The following is a 17,738-nucleotide window of genomic DNA, read 5'->3' as shown; positions in this document are numbered from 1 at the left end:
TATTTTTTAGTACTAATATAGTTTTTTCTTTTTTAATGTAAACCTCAATCCTTGGCTGTAATAATACCAAATTTATATTCAATATCAGGTTACCATAAAACAAAAATAAAACTATAAATCATAAAGCAATACCAGCGTTTTATAAATTTATGTCACCATTTAATGTTTTTTCTGTTTACAATTTATTTACTGCAATTTGTACTTTTATGTAATGTACAATATATGATATATGTATAATATATGTACTTTTAATATAAATAAATGTATACAGTATATAATATATACATTATCTAATTATATATTAAATTATATAATTTTATCATTAATGTATAATATTTATTAAGAAATATTAATTGTTAATTTATTAATTATTTTAATACTATTATTAAATAATACTATTTCATTACTATTGTATATTTTTTAATTTTTTAATATAAACCTCAATCCTTGGCTGTAATAATAAATAATACATTTATATTCAATATCAGGGTACCATAAAACATAAAATCATAAAGCAATACCAGTTTGCAATTTGTACCCTATTTTTTTTACATCAACATGAATTAATTATCAATTTCCACACTGTTTATCTTGACTTTTAGAGTTCCAAGTAAAATCTCAGAATGTTTCATAATTTTTCCTGGAATTTCGGATGCAAAGGTATTTTAATCCTGGCTCTGCCAGTCACCCAAATGGAGATCACTCAAGGTCACAGCAGTTGCTAAAAAATAATGAAACATTCAGCATTTGCAGTTTCACTTAAATCTTGGCAAGCGCTGTGTAAACAGCTCAGATGTTTCTTAATTATCACTTTTGTCTGTTTGTGAAATGGATCTGTTAGCGCTGTGTGAAGTTCTTGCCAACAAACAGCTGGGACAAAGAGAGGGAAAAAAAGATGCTTCCATTCATGTTGAGAGTATTTTCCTGTTTACATTGAAATGCAGGTCAGTAGTTTGAGATAACGGGATCAGGCTCTCATTTAGACCTGAAACATTTAACATCCCTCTCAGAAGTCCAACAGACGTCTGGCTCAATAGATGCAGATTAGACTAATGCTTAATTAAACAGCTGGCGGTCCCATAGAGCGCTGCTGCTGTTAGCGGTGGGCTTGTGGTGGGCTCTGGGTCTAGTCATTAGAGCCGTGTGCCAGACCCTAGATGAGTGCTACCGCTGCTCTCTCCTGGCTCATTGAAGATGCTCCCCCACCACATGCATTCATTATTCATGAACGCCAAATTTTAGTCTGACATGTATATCAAAGACGGCGTTTGGTTTCTGATCTCCCCATGTGTGTCCAGCACTGGCCAAAAGAAATTCTTAAAAATGTCTTCATAAAAATTTCAAATAGTATGATCTAATTTACTTTTATTGTCACTCGCTTGAGAAATAGCTTTAACTTTAGATGTTACTTAAAAAAACTTGTTTGTAGCATCTAGTCAAAGTGACATTTAAATAAACTGAAGCATTTACACCAAATTAAATGTAAATGTGCATATTTAAATGGATATTTCTGCTCCCAAACCTAGAGCTCTCGCATAGCATAGTCAGCTCCCTTTTAAGGAAGTATGTTAATGTAACCTAAAGAGTTACTTAAAGGGATAATTCACCCCAAAATTAAGATTACCCCATGATTTACTCACCCTCAAGCCATCCTAGGTGTGACTTTCTTGATTCAGACGAATGCAATCAGAGTTATATAAAAAAAAATATCCTGGTTTTCCAAGCTTTATAATGGCAGTAAATAGTGGTTGAGATTTTGAAGCCCAAAAAAGTGCATCCATCCATCGTAAAAAGTGCTCCACACAGCTTCGGGGGGTTAATAAAGGCCTTCTGAAGTGAATCGATGCATTTGTGTAAGATTATAAAGATAAGTTTATAATCCATAATTACTAGTTCCGCTAACTGTCCATGAGAGCGTGGCGTTCCAGCGGATGACGTAGGATGTAGGCGTAGTGTAAGCTCCGGTGAGAATATGTTAGTCTCGCGAGAACCAAGTTTTGTTTACATCAAAAGAAAACCAGTCTCCTCTTGGCTTATATCTAAATCCTCCAATATTTTTCTCTTCAAATCCTCATTTTGTACTTCTAAATCGTGACCGTTGTTGTGTTTTATCTTCTGTGCTTCTGTGTTCGTCACTTCTCACCGGAGCTTACGCTACGCCTACGTCATCCGCTGGAATGCCACTCTCTTGTGAACATGAGTATGACAGTTAGCGGAAGCTAGAGATTACGGTTTTAAATATGGATATTTTTCTTACACAAATGCATTCATTCACTTCAGAAGGCCTTTTTCACCCCCGGAACCTTGTGGAGCACTATTTATGATGAATGGACGCAGTTTTTTGGGCTTTAAAATCTCGTCCCCCATTCACTGCCATTATAAAGCTTAGAAGAGCCAGGATATTTTTAATATAACTCCGATTGTATTCGTCTGAAAGAAGAAAGTCATATACACCTAGGATATCTTGAGTAAATCATGGGGTAATTTTCATTTCTGGGTGAACTATCCCTTTAAATGAAACATTCTACATGGGCAGCAACAGTGCATACAAACAAATAGAGCTATTCTGTTACTTGCATTTGTTTTTAAATAGAGTTTGATATTGTGTGGCTAAGCCAACAAACTAAATGTATGCACATTTTTCTTTTTTGATATTTCTGTTCCAAAGCCTAGCGATTTGTCTACCATAGTTAGTTCCCTTCAGAGTTGCCATGTTTGAAAAGATGTATCTTCAAAAACCGAAATGAAGCATTCTGCATTGACAGCAACTGTGCACGCCAACAAATAGTGCTCATCTGTGACTCACATTTGATTCCAGTAGAGTTTGACATTAGCATGTTGCTAAGCTAACAAACTAAATGTACAGTATGCACATATTTAAAGAGATGTTTCTGTTCCAAAACCTAGCAATTTGCTTAGCATAGTCAGCTCCCTTCAACTCTATCATGTTCAGTGTCATATAACTTCAAAGGTTGCTAAACAGAATAGCGCTCTTCTGTGACTCGCATTTAATTCCAATAGTTTAACATTAGCATGTTGCTAAGCTAAAGCCTCTAATCAGCGTAAATTAAAATGTTGGGACAATTATTAGTTATTTTTAACTTAAATTTCCAATTGCATTAAATATACCAATTTTGTCTTCACCAGTCATGTCATGTTTCTTGCAATGCATTCTGGGATGGTTACTTGTAATGTTGCCTTAGCATTTGGCTAAAACAAGGTACATCGTACCTATAAAATGTGCTATAAAAAAGCCAGTTCTCACAGCATGCGTTTTTCAGTGCATTGGAAAAATTGTCAAGGTCTAGAGTCGTATTTTTATTAAAATTTAAACTATTTTTAACTTGAGCTTCACAATTTTAAAACAGAATGACATTTGCGAAATGTTGTAAAAGACGCAAGATGCAAATGCAACGTTTGCAGTCTTTACATTGGAGAAACTATGGAAAAGTAGCGCAGTGGAATACAAAAACTGTGAATGACCCCCAAGTACTGTACTGTAGAAGTACTGTAGATCGCTAGTTTTTAGAACAGAGTTGTAATAGTTTTTATGGGCTAAACATCTAAAGAAGGTGGAGCATTAGCTAAAATTGGTATTGTGTCAATTTTGACTGTTATGCTGTTTGTTTTTCATTAAGTTGGACCCTAACTTCAATGTCGCCATCCTGTCTAGATGAATTTTAGTCAAGTCTATTATGTTTTGTGCCCATCCAGGATCAATGACGTCTGCCTCAATGTTCCAATGAAAACATGGACAAAAGAAACTCTTACTAGTTTGGAGCGACGTGAAGATGAATAACCAATAATTGTTGGTTATTAAATATCACTGTGAAAGCTGGAGCCATTGCCTTGCAATTAGCATGTTTCCCCTGGTCGAATTAAGCCAAGGTGCTCATGTGGGAAAATTGGATTCGAATCTGGCCCGAATCTACAAAAACACCCTGTAAATCGTTCTCAGGAGAGGTATATCACATCTGCACATGTTCTACGGCCTGTTGGTTTACACATCATACAATGTCAATCAGAATTCCTTCGGCTCTCTGATGTTAAACAGATACAGTGTCTCCTTTCGTGAGGAGCACACACGCTAACAGTGGTGGCAGGCACCGACAATCTTGCCACAGGTCAATGACAGCTTGACGGGCTTTGCCTGGTTCTCTCTGCAGGTGACACAAAGCAGCCCTCCTCTCTGATGCATACTGAACCAGATGCACACCAGTGTTCCCCCCGGAGCTCCCTCCACGCTCTCTTTGATGGTCCCAGGCTCCGGACCTCTGATGTGGCCGTCTTTCAGAGCGTATCATGTTCGCTTGGCGAGCACAGGCTGTCTGATATCAAGTAGCTGCTGCCAGGGAACCAGTGTTGTAGAGGAACTTAACGGTCTCCAAGGATCGACTGGCAGACTAAATAACTGCCGATTTGCTGTGTACGAACAGCTGTTTTTCAGAAGAAGGTGAGGCGGACAGCCAAAGGTTCTTCAATGCTCTTTCTTCACCAAATTTCGGAAAAATGATCGACAGAGACTAATGTGCTGCATTCGCTTGACTTCTGCATCTTTATACCTCTTGGCAAATGTGCTGAAATGGTCAAGCAGGCGTGCTGGCTGTCTTGAATAAGATAAAAAATGAAAGAGACGCAGTCTAGTGCATTAGTGCTATTTCAGTTCATTTCTGTTGAAGGTTAAATTTAACTAGATTTATCAACCACGTCAGTGCATGCTGTTGATTACTACAATGGAAGTTCATGGGGAAAGACATTGTACCAAAAAAAAACAAATGTTTTATATGTGTGTGTGTGTGTGTGTATATATATATATATATATATTATATATTTCAAATGTCATACTTTGAAAACTTAGGATTTTATGTATAATTTAATGTTAATATATTTAACAAAATATACAATACTCATATACTCAATATATACTCAAAACACAAAATTCATATTTCTGGGCTAAAATGTTAAAAATTGAAATTCATTCATTCATTCATTCCCATGCTAAAATGTTTAAAAAGTTTAACGAAATTGTTTTGTATTTTTAGTTAATTTTATAAATTTGTATAAGTTTTACATTGATAATTTAAAAAGTTTCCACAATCAACCATATTCATTCTTTCATTCATTCATTCATTCTTTCACTCATTCATTCCCATGATAAAATGTTTAAAAAGTTCAAATGAAATGCTGTATTTTTTTATTAATTTTATTAATTTGATAAGTTTTACATTGATAATTTAAAAAGTTTCCACAGTCAACCATATTCATTCATTCATATTCCTGTGCTAAACTGTTAAACATTTTAATGTATTTATTTATTTAGTTAATTTTGCTAATTTTTTACATTTATATAAATTGACATTTCATTATTTTTACAGACCACAAGGCATTTGCATTGCACAAGACAAACCTCAGCCAATTCTGCCCTGAAAATCACTGACTTGTGTACCTGCTTCATATTGTGAAGAAAAACCTTAATTGTTTAGCAACATAGTGTTGTGACGGCTCAACAGAATCCTGTGTTTGTAAGCAGTGCTAATTATGCAAAAAACTAAAATTGCGTTAATTTCCTATTCCAGAGCTGTAGTTTTGATGTGTGTGCATGTGCTTAGCAGCGGTTGCCTTATTGTGTTTGATTTGCTTGTGCCGCGGCGTGAACCTTCCCAATCTTCTGCTGTTTCCTGAGCGCTCCATCAGTGGGTCACAATTCAAGGTTCAGGGTTCAAGGTTCTGCAAAGTTCAGCTTTTTCCAGGCTGTTATGAATGATTTTATGCTCTTTGTGTAGCGGTAAATGTATGTTATGCAGCATACACATGGTTTTGTAGATGTAGCCGTGTCTACAAAGAGCATGTTTGATTTTGTTATGTTTGACTGCTCAAACTCCTGTCACGCTCATATGACCTTGGGTGACATTTCCAAGCACATGTATTGAAAATTCTGACACTTCCTATTGTCAGACCACAAAGAAACACTTGAGCATTGAATCTTGCACCTCATTGGAGGATTCACAATCAGGAAGTGACCTTGGATACACCTCTTACATTAAAAGGGGTGAATCCAGGAAGACCTTTGATACAGAATATATTTAGTGTGTCTTCGCCAACAACAGTATCCACAAAAACCACCAATCCCAAATACAGTTCACAAAGAACACGGCACATTTTAGCCTTGATTTATTGTTTTATTTAATAATGGTATTAGTTTTTATAAAATAAGCAGATATTTGAACTTCTGAGGATTTGGGTTGGTTCGTGATACAGTGGCCAGATATCTGGTTGCAGTATAAGCGCACGTTTGTTAGCATGCCATTTACAAAGTATTGTTCTTGGATCCATTGGCACGTCGTTAAGTGTTTTAGGCAACTCGGATCTCATTAACGAAGCTTCACTCTTAGTCTGGCCTTCGTTCCAACCAGTAGCGCTTAACTGCACCACTTATAAAATTATTATAGGTTGCAGATTTTGCAGTAATACTACAATAATTTAAAAGAACGGTAGTTATCTTTGTAAAGGTGTTTTGGTGAAAGTCTGCTTAGAGAGGTATGTAACTATGGGGTTCTGTTCGTACTTACTAGCCTCAAATATTTAACCATATTTACTTATGGCTAAATGACAGTACAGTATGTTTTAAATAAGTAACTGGGTTGTAATAAAATAACTTCAATCTAAAAATCTTATTTCAGTTCAAAGCCCAGATACTTTTCAAATCTGTATGACTTTCATTTTTGCGTAAAACACAAAAGCAGATGTTTAGCAGAATGTTCACGCTGCTCTTTTTCATACAATAAAATACAGCAGGGGATGTAAATCTTATAAAATGACAAATAAATAAATGACAAAAGTAAATAAAGACAAACTCAAAAAAATGACAAAAAAAGTGCTATGAAAGTGGCCCATATGTCTCATGCACAATATTTTAAATCCATATGAAATCACGACAGGAAATAGACCAAAACTTAATTTGTTTACTGTCGTTCACCATAATTTTAGCATTATTTAGTATATAATTACTTTATATATGTTTTTATTAATATTTTGAATTAGCTTTTATTTAAATTTTTTCATTTCAATTCGTTTAATTTTTAGCAATGTTGTTGTGTTTATTTAACCGATTCGTGTTAATTTATTTTATTTATAATTTGTAGTCATTTATTTATCATTTTAGTGTTTTAGTGTTGCCAACATTTCTAATTATTGTTTAGCTTACGTTTATTTTATCTAATATTATATTTTGTTTTATTTCAGCTTTATTTCAATTCATGAAAATGTTTTGTTTTTTTAAGATTTATTTGAGGTGTTTTTGCCTATACATTATGATAGGACAGATCAGAGCTGACAGCAAGCGAAGTGGGAGAGAGAAAGGGGGATGGCATCGGGAAAGGTTCTCGAGTTGGGATTCGAACTCGGGATGAAAATGTTTTAATACTTGACTTAATAATAACCCTGGTGCAAATTAAAACTTGATGCCAGGTTTGACGTTTCTTATGTGTTTCAAAACCATATTTTTCTTAACTGAAATAGAGCATCGGTGACATTCTTCAAAACATCTCCTTTTGTGTTCCACAGAAGAAAGCAAGTCAAACGGGTTTACATGTAGACTGACATGAGGGTGAGTAAATTGTAACAGAATTAAAACTAATAAAGAAATAAGTGAGCTTCCTATTTTTCATCATTTGAGCTTTTTAGTCTCTATACACTCCATTGAACTCTCATTACTCACAAAACATTATTTTTTTTTTATATCTGGGCCGTGTTCCATTGGCCGTTCCAACGAACTGCGAGCCGAGGTATTACAAATTACTCTTGGCAAAACGGCCTATCATTTGTGACAATAAGAGGTCATTTTTCATGTCTGACCTTCTGTTTGGGCTGCATTTCTGATCCTGTGTAATTATGTCTTTGTGCTTCAGAATGTGGAAATTTAATCGCTTTTACAAAGAGGCCCGGCAAACGGCAGCGGCGAAGAAAGAGTTTTAGAGGAGCTACGCGACCATTTTAACAGGACAATATGTTTGAATGAGATGTTCCAGCACTGGCTCTAAATGGATTTCTGAAGTGGTTGTTTGTGAGGATTTTCAATCGGACGTAACCTTGAGTCTTTTTTATGGGAGGTCCGTCGGATTTAAGTGCTGGTATAGCATGAAGAGCCTGAATACATGCATTTCTCTCTCTCTCTCCATCTCCCTCCATCTGTCTTGTTCCCCCTCTCTTCTCTCCTCTCTCTCTCTCTCTCTGTCTGTCTGCCTCTTTTTCTTTCTGAAATTGAAAAATCTGCCTCTGAACTTGTTGCCATTGTCTGGGTAATTAATGGAATGCTGAGAGCGAGGTCCAGGTGCTTAAAGAGTTTTTTTATCTTTCTTTCTCCTCATGACTAATAAGGATAAAAAATACACATTAGTGCTTTTGTGGTCCTTCTTTTTTATATATAAACTTATGTATAATACATGCATTTAAATGAAAGGACGGTGTCCTTCGCTGTGTTCCGTTTCAAACCTACCACGTTTGTTTTGCATGTTGAGGTGAGGTTTAGCATAACAATCCAACTGCTCCTATTTAATATGCATCTATTAATTCGTCCATTTCAGAAGTTGGGAAGTTTGGGTCAAGGCGTCCGAGCAGTATTTTAAGCTGAGCTAAAAGTTTCTCACTACAAATAACCGTGGCCTGATGTCTATTGATGTGCGCTGATTATTTATAGACGGTTACTGTTTGTGTAGAAGACGCAGGGCTGATTTTATTGAATAATATGTACATGGAGTTGTTAGCTGGGATGCATAATTAATGATACGTTAATGAATAATATAATTATTGTTTGTAGGTGACACACTTAAATGGATAATACACCCAAAAATTTAGAATTCTTTAAAAAATCATAAAAGTGTGTGTGTGTATATAATAAAGCACTATGACAGTGGTTCATATGTCTCATGCACAATATTTTAAATCTGTATGAAATCATATGATTGGAAATAGACCGAAACTTAAGTTGTTATTTACTGTCATTCACATACTTTATCAGCATCATTTTAGTATTATTTATATATTTAGTATATATATATATATATATATATATAAGTTTGAATTCATATTTTGAATTAGCTTTTACTTTTGTTTTCATTTTTAATTTTTTATTTTAATTATTTAAATTTTTTGTTATTTTGTTATGTGCTTATTTTACAGATTAGGGTTAATTTATTTTATTTAGCATTTTTAGTAATTTCTTTATAATTTTAGTGTTTTAATGTTGCCAAGGCAAACTTACTTAACAAATTATTGTTTAGCTTAACTTTTTCATCTAATATTTATATTTTGTTTTATTTAGCATTATTTCAATTAACGAAAACGTTTTTAATACGTTAACCCTAAAAGGATAATACACCCAAAAAGGAAAAAAAAAAATCACACACAACACACAAATAATATAACAATAATAAAACACCGAATATTTTTCATAACACACTTCAGTACACTGTTAAAAATTGCATTTTGTAATAATGTCAAATTAAGATTTACTTTAAAGTACATTTTAAATCTAATTTAAATTTCTAATCTTAAATCTAATTTCTAATTTAATCTTTTATCATATTTTAACAAAATGCTCTTATTTTGATGTGTTGACTAACATACTAAAGCACATGTACTTAAAATTTTGTACACTGTTTTATTAAAACAGATTTCAGCCTTTTCTTTTTGTTAGCTATATTTCCATCTTCATGTGTTGTTTTAATGCAGTGGCAGGCTAAATGGATAAGTCAGTTGAGGTTCCCAGGAAAAAAATCTCATGACATTATTCAAATAAACTGAAAGAGAAAGAGGGCATGGGGACATTTAGTTGATGTGTCTATCAACATTGCAATATTTGGTCTTGTCTCATCACAAATAAACATGTACTTCAATCCAAAATTACTTAATTAAAAGCCTAATCTCTTTTAGTCTTACATATATATAGAACACAAAGTGTGTTCTATATATATATATATATATATATATATATATATATATTAAATGTGCTAAACTGCAGCTTCATTGTTACAAATGTGTAATTGTAAATATATTTAAATACACAACATAAGTTCGATTTTTAAGAAATAATTTTTAGAAATGACAACATTTTAGATTTTTAGAAATGACTATAATACATCTGCATGCAATTAAATGTTCAAAAACTCTACATTCAGTTCACATTCTGAATATTCTTTTAAAGTTGTATTTCTGTTCTAAGTTCTCTTTAAAGGGGTGGTTCAGCGTTTTTTTTCTAGGCTTGATTGTGTTTATGGTTTATGGGTATTAAGAACCGCTGCTTTAGAACATTGATTTTGAAACTTGTGAATCCATTAGAATCGTTAGAAGACTATATATGAATAGATTTTTACGTGCACCTCTAGTTTTCTCTTCTTCTCTAAAGCAGCGCAGCATGGCCCCGCCCCCTTCGTTGCGTGTTGGGGTTTATCTGGGTTTGTGATGTCATGAACCCAGTAAATAACTCGTTGTAGTCCCTACCAGCCGTTTTTGTAGGCATTCAATTTCCTGCTTTTATGAAGCCCCTCCCTCAGAAATAGGCGATGGGCTCTGATTGGTTAGCCAGCCCAGTGTGTTGTGATTGGCTAAACCACCTCTAGTGTGCGTCTAATGGTCCCGCCCCTCTCAGCAGCATGTGCTCCGGTTGTATTGTAAACAACCGCGTCGTTAATATCACTTATCAGCTTGAGCCCGATTGAGAAGCAAAGGATATTATTGAAGAGGATCGCGCTGTTGGGGTTTATCTGGGTTTGTGATGTCATGAACCCAGTAAATAACTCGTTGTAGTCCCTACCAGCCGTTTTTGTAGGCATTAAACCGCCAGAATTTTAGAAGACAATATCTCCGTTTGCATTGAACTTTCAGCTTCGTAACTTTGCAGATATTGTTTATGCTCAAACAGCAACATTACACACTAACTAACGTTAAAAAAGTGAAATCGCAATCAATCACCCCTTTAAGGTCCCTTTAAGTAACTGTGAATTCATTCCATTTGCATTTTACTTCTAGGTTATATTTCCTCATGGTTGTGGTGAAATAATCCAATTGTAATCTCTTGTTGTTTTTGACTGACTACCGTATTGATGGATTCGAGCGGTCTGAATGAATCTGTCACTGCTGCAGTCTGTTCTCACAGTCGCTCAGCAGGACGGCTCTCAAAATGAAGGGCTTCAGTAAATCGTGCGGTTGTGTTGGTTTAGTGCTCTTGCCAGAGTATATGCTTTCTATTTTAGATTTAAAACAGCTCAGATCTGTGCCTGTGAAGAATTTGGTGTGCAGCTCAATCAATTTTGCTATCATTTGAAAATACGGTTTTGTGCTTGTGTGATTGAGAATAATGAAGTTTTGGTTTACAAATATCTATATATCACTGTGGAAATCATAATGTTGATATTCTATGAAATGTTAGTATACGCTTGGCCACATTTAGGAATTGTTTACAGGTCAAAGATCTGTTCTGATATGCAAAAGAGCACTTTTAAGTTCAAACAGCTGCATTTAATATGAATTGAAACTCAATAAATTGCAATTAACATGCACTTAAGTGTCCAAAACATAATTTTCTTTGCATTTAGAATACTATTTTTGTGAAAAGTATAACATAAAAGTATGCTAAATTGCAATTTTTGGGTGTGAAAAGTATGCTAGAATGTGTTATTTTCTCTGTATTAATTCTTATTGTTTCTTATTTCTCAATCTTTCAGGAGAACTTGAGAAAACCTAAAGACAGACTTCCAAACGAATGCAGTCTGAACGTACCCATGGAGGCCGAACTGACATCCCAATATTCACCTCCTCAGCAGAACAGCGACATGTGTCTTCATTGAAACAATTCTTCACGTCTTGTGTTTTGGTAAAGTGCAGATAGTGTGTAAATGATATCCTTAAAGGGATAGTTCACCCAAAAATTACAATTCTGTCAGCATTTATTCACCCTCAACTTTTTTCTGCTTTTATTTAGTTCTGCTTCTCTTTGCTTTGCTTTTTTTTTTCTTTTTTTTTGCTTTGGTTTGTTTTTGTTTTGTTTTCCTTTCTGTTCCTCTGCTTTCGTTTTGTTTTGCTTCTTTTTTTTATTTTGTTTTGTATTGTTTTGATTTGTTCTACTTTTTGTTTTGCTCCAATTTGCTTTTTATTTTGCATGTTATTTTGTTTTGCTTCAATTTGCTTTTGCTTTGCTTTTTGTTTTCCTTTCCTCTGCTTTTGTTTTGCTTCCATTAGCCTGTTTGAGTTTCTTTCTTCTGTTGAACACAAAATAAGATCATTTGAAGAATGTTGGTAACCAAACAGTTGACGGTAGCCATTGACTTCCATAGTGTGGACAAAAATGCTTGTTTGATTACAACACTCTTCAAAATATATTTTTGGTTTCAACTTGAAGGTGAGTAAATGATGACAGAATTGTCATTTTTAGGTGAACTATCCCTTTAATGTTTCTACATATTTTGTAATTTATCTTGGCGTAAACTATAATAATGTTCATTTGTGACAAACAGTCTTACTACTTTGAATGTCTTATTGAAGATTTACTCTATTTTGTACAGGTTTAATCTTGAATAAGCTATAGTTAATCTTTGCTGTAAATAATAGGCAGTTTAATACTTTTTAGTTTGTCTTCACACTATATTTGCGAGTGTAACAGGATCAGGCACGTGTTCTTGAAATCTGAAGCCATTTTCCTATTCTTGAATTTGTATCAAGTGTTCATGTTTGTATGATTAGTAGGGTGAAACTTGTTCAATGATCATCGATGCCAGAAATAGAAATAAAACAACAACTTTTGGCATAATAGTCATTTATTAAAATATGATGGAAAGATTCCAAGAGCTTGTATGGAAACTCTTTATGGCAAGAGAGGTGACATCAGAGATGCGGGTCTGACTGCGGCTTCCAGCGCATAAACAAGAGAATCCCAATCCAAACATTCAGGAGGGTAAGCACACATCCAAAGCAGCTGCAGGACTTCCGGTGGTGGGGAACAAAATGGGAACGAGGGGCACTGGATTTCTTAAGATTGTCGGTCTGATCAACACACAACACAGTAGAGTCACAAAACGAAGCAAATACAAACCAATTTCCCTAGAATCGATAAAGAAGTGGTCTTATGTACAAATGGGGCCGTAGATGCCATGCAGCAAATGTTGATTAAAGCAGTTGTGCTCGTACAAAATACTTTCTACATTGGCCTTATCAATGTAAATGACTTACACTGACAAAAATGTTGTAGAAAGTATTACACTGCTTTAAGTGTAACATCATGTTTGTTAAAAAAAATCATCTGATGATTGGGAGAAGTCACCATGGTGGCTATTTTCACTGCTTTTTAAATCAACACATTTAATTTCAGGTGTGATACAACAGGCACCTTAACATTTTTTACTGCGTGGACGATACTTTTTGACCTTTTACAGTCAACACGAAATGACATTTGCGACCCAATTTACTTCCGTATTTTGACATATTTCCACATAAAGCAGGTAATTTCATCAGACAAAAATTGTGGCAATACTTTTTGGTAATGAATAGTGGCCGTTACATGTCAAAATAGAGCTGAATGTGAGTTTGCAGTGGATTTTGGGAAATTACTCCTCTTCTGAAACACAAGCACATACTTTTGAGGAGATTTTTCAAAGGAAAATGAAGGTTGAGAGCCAAGTTTGTCGTCAGAAGAGCATCTTAATGTCTGCTAATGTTAAGGTTTCTTTAAAAAAACTTATCATCATTTGCAATTTATTACAGTACAGTTTATAATATTAATATTAATTTTGATTAATTTACTGCTTTTGTTTGGCTTGGTTTTGTATTCCTTCCCCTTGCTTTTGTTTTGTTTTTCTTTGTTCTGCTTTCCCTTTCTCTGCTTTTGTTCTGTTTGGCTTTTTGTTTTCTGTTTTCCTTTCCTCTGTTTTATTTATTTTTCCTTCCATTAGCTTGTTTTGTTTTTTTGTTTTGCTTTCACTTTTTCTTCTTTCATTTAGTTTTGCTTCTCTTTGCTTTTGTTTCATTTTCCTTTCTGTGCCTCTGCTTTTGTTTTGTTTTGTTTGCTTTGTTTTTGTTTCGTTTTTCTTTCTGTGCCTCTGCTTTTTTGTTTGGTTTGCTTTGATTTGTTTTTGTTTCGTTTTTGTTTCTGTGCCTCTGCTTTTGTTTTGTTTGCTTTGATTTGTTTTTGTTTCATTTTTGTTTCTGTGCCTCTGCTTTTGTTTTGTTTGCTTTGTTTTTTTTTTGTTTCGTTTTTCTTTCTGTGCCTCTGCTTTTGTTTTGTTTCGCTACCCTTTTATTTTGTTTTGTATTGCTTTGCTTTTTGTTTTCCTTTCCTCTGCTTTTGTTTTGTTTTGCTTTCATTTCCTCTGCTTTTGTTTTGTTTGCTTTGTTTTTCTTTTCTTTGTAATTGAATAATATTGGCTATTTTCTGCTCTAGGTGACACCAGCTGATAGATATGGAAGCAAATTGGATCAATTTTGATTTCGTGTTGACGTGAACACTAATTGTATAAAATACAGTCAAATGAAGTGTTCAGGAAAATCAACGGCAGTCCCCAATTATCAAAGCTCTCATCCGTTCATTGTGAAGCAAACAGGTAAGTACAAGTGAAGGACAGACGCTGCCTTTGGTATAGAACACAGACGCTATCATGAAAACATTCAGTGAAATCTCACGATAGAAAAGATGCACCAGTCAGTCACACCGGATCACTTCAGTACAGCTCTTGATATTTTACAGTGGCAGGACTGATGGTTATTTAATGTGAATCACTCAATCACCATTTAGCTCTGTAACTGCATCTCGTATCTACATTTTTAAAAACGTGCTACAGTAAACAAATACATTTAGTCATGACCCCACCCCACTGTGCAGGAACACATGGATGAAACCAAAACAATAAATTAAGCTTAACCAGTGACGTACAATTCAAACGTAGAACGTAAAAACAGATGTCCACAGAAATAAGCCAGCACAATTAAAAAAAAAAACATTTCGAAACTCGTATTAAGTGAGATTCCTCTCTGATTTAGTGTCTCACGACATAATTAAGTACTGGTTAAGAAAGATGAAAACTGTACACACCTAAGAAAGCAAACGAGGAATATAATCTTTTCTGAACATTTTGTTTCGTTTTTATATGAAATCATTGCTTTGCAATTGAACGCATCACAGTTATCTCCCACATAAATGCAAACACCTCATTTCTTTTCAATTGTATAACATTAATACGTTATATATATGTACTTTTTATTTTACATATCGTAATTCACATCAGCACGGTTAGCTAGCATGGAAATGAAATAAGGCAAGACTCACATGACTGTGGCATTACAAATTATTAATACTGATAGTTAAGGTTGTTGTTTTTTTTCTCTCTCTTTTTTGTTCTCTGCAGGCTTTGGTCTTGTGTTGACGGAGGCGGTATTTCTTCATACTGGCTTTGAGACCGCGCTATATTCGTATTCACATTTGTTGATGAACAAAACTGCCAAAATGTTCCAACCGAGCTGAAAAATCTACACTAATAAATAGAAAAAAGTGTGTTGTGAGTTTTTGAGGGCGAATCTTAGTAAATACATTTCCAGGTCACAATGCATCCCACAAATCAAAAAATAAGAAAATATTTTGATTAAGGTTTTATAGTTGCATTAATTTGGTCATTGTTAATAATGATTAATTCCCATTTCCATAACAATTAAGCATTTTTACTCCCAAAATATAGTTTATTATGAATTATCTATTAAATGTTTATGTCTGGACAATTTAGCACATTTACCTCAAAAATTATTTTTAATATGAATTATTTTCATTAAATTAATTATAAAATTGTTACTAATTATTCATTCTTATTTTCATGACAATTTAGTATTTTTACAACCAGATTTTTTTTGTATTCAGTTATGTATTCAATTTTTATTATGTCATGACAGGTGAGCACATTTCTGTCCACAGTTCTTTTTAAAATTAATTATTTTAATTCAGTTCATAATAAAATTGTTAATGATTATTAATTCTTACTTTTATGACAATTTAGAATTTTATTCCCAAAATTCTGTTTTATTGTGAATTGTTGTATTTTATGAATTGCCATGACAATTTAGCACATTTAACTCCAAAATAAATTTTTTCAAACAAATTAATAAAATCGCTAATAATTATTTATTTCTTACTTTCATGACAGCATTTAGCACATTTACCTACAAAATTAATTTTTATTCAGTGTTCAGAATAATTTAATAGTTTTTTCGTGCTATTGGACCAAATATTAGACATCAATAATTTCTCATTTCTCTCTTATGATTTTGAGATTAAATATGACCCGGACGTGTTCTTGACAGATTTTGTGATAGTCATCCTTTTCCACTTTTGGTGAGAAAATATTGGTAAAAGCAGCCTCAGAGTGACAAAGAAGAAGAAATGGCTGCCCATTTGAAAAGAGAGGGGGTTTTTTTGGTGAGGGGTTGGAATAAAGTCTTAGTTGGGGCAGATGCGGGCAATGGCTGGTTGTCCATCTTACCTCCGCCTACTGGCTCCGGCCCAGCTTGTGTGCCTTAAAACAGACAGAGGAAGGCTACATGGCCAGGTCCTAATGGAAACTTTGGGTCAATGCTGGCAAACCAGTCTTGAAAGAGCGCCCAGTCCTTTCCCAGTAATCTTAAACCTGCCACCTCAAGTCTGAGTGTAAGGTGGACGATTCGATCAGCTGCACACACAACAAATAACGACTGACAGTCATGGTTCGACAATACTACGACAAATCCGCAGCCTAGAGGTCATTATAACTCTGGATTCATTCATTTCTTTACCAGAAATGCATCTGCCCTTCGCCAAACCCTCACTATGGGGTTCTCAGATCCAAAGTGTCCGGCCCAGCACAAACCCATGCAGTGAGTGTGCATCAGTCGAAGGCTATGTCTGGTGATCACGCTGGACTGAGGTGGTGCTGGGAGCAGTGAGTGCAGATGTGTCGAGACGAAAGGCTCGCCGCCGGTCCTCAGGCACGTTTGGCGTGCAGCATCTCTATAAGTAGATTGTTACAGGGCACGTCACCGTTCAGGTGTTTGTAGTACAGATACTCCTCGGCCTGCAGGCTGATGGCCCGGATCTCCGGCAGCCGCAGCAGCAGCTGGCCGAACTTGTCCATCTGCTGAGGATAGTTGCACATGACGTAGTCCAGCAGTGCCGCGTTGACCTGTTCCTGGACGCTCTCCACCAGGTGGAAGTTCTCCAGGTTCTTGACGTCTGAGGAAAGGTGAGATAAAGACAATTTTGGGGTTACTAAAATGTGGGTGGTTATATACACTTTTTTTTTTTTTTTGATAATCAGAATCAGAAAACCAGTCTTGAAGACTCATGCTCACCAAGGCTGTGCTTATTTGAGCGAAAATGCAGTAATACTGTGAAATATTATTGCAATTTAAAATAGATGTTTCTAATTGAATATATTGTAAAATGTATTTTATCCCTGTGATCCATTACTCCAGTCTTCAGTGGCACATGATCCTTCAGAAATCATTGTAATATGCTGATTTGGTGCTCAATTATTATTGGAGTTCAGTTATTAATAATGGTTCTTATTATCAATGATGAAAACAGATGCTGCTGCTGCTTCATATTTATGTGGAAACCAGTAACCAGGATTTCAGGATTCTTTGATGAACGAAAAAAAGGCAGCATTTATTTGAAATATAAATCTTTTCTAACATTAGAAAATGTCTGTTTAATGCATCCTAGCTGAATAAAA

The 17,738-nt window shown here is 34.6% G+C and overlaps 1 protein-coding gene and 1 pseudogene across 1 annotated transcript in view; one reads left to right on the top strand and one right to left on the bottom strand.

The window, feature by feature from the left end:
- The window catches only part of LOC107679833 (adhesion G-protein coupled receptor D2-like), a 98,340-nt gene extending 86,448 nt beyond the window's left edge, over window positions 1-11,892 (top strand). Inside the window, exon 9 of the mRNA XM_016475522.1 lies at window positions 11,721-11,892. Coding sequence (XP_016331008.1) covers window positions 11,721-11,843 — 123 coding nt within the window. The 3' untranslated portion in view covers window positions 11,844-11,892. The remainder of the gene's footprint in view (window positions 1-11,720) is intronic.
- A 4,258-nt stretch (window positions 11,893-16,150) lies between these two features.
- On the bottom strand, window positions 16,151-17,344 carry LOC107679832 (nuclear receptor subfamily 5 group A member 2 pseudogene; annotated as a pseudogene).
- Window positions 17,345-17,738: the final 394 nt, after the last annotated feature.

Source organism: Sinocyclocheilus anshuiensis, unplaced genomic scaffold, assembly GCF_001515605.1.
Source record: "Sinocyclocheilus anshuiensis isolate Anshui unplaced genomic scaffold, SAMN03320099.WGS_v1.1 scaffold756, whole genome shotgun sequence".
NCBI lineage: Eukaryota > Metazoa > Chordata > Actinopteri > Cypriniformes > Cyprinidae > Sinocyclocheilus > Sinocyclocheilus anshuiensis.
This window is presented reverse-complemented; position numbering and strand designations above follow the sequence as displayed.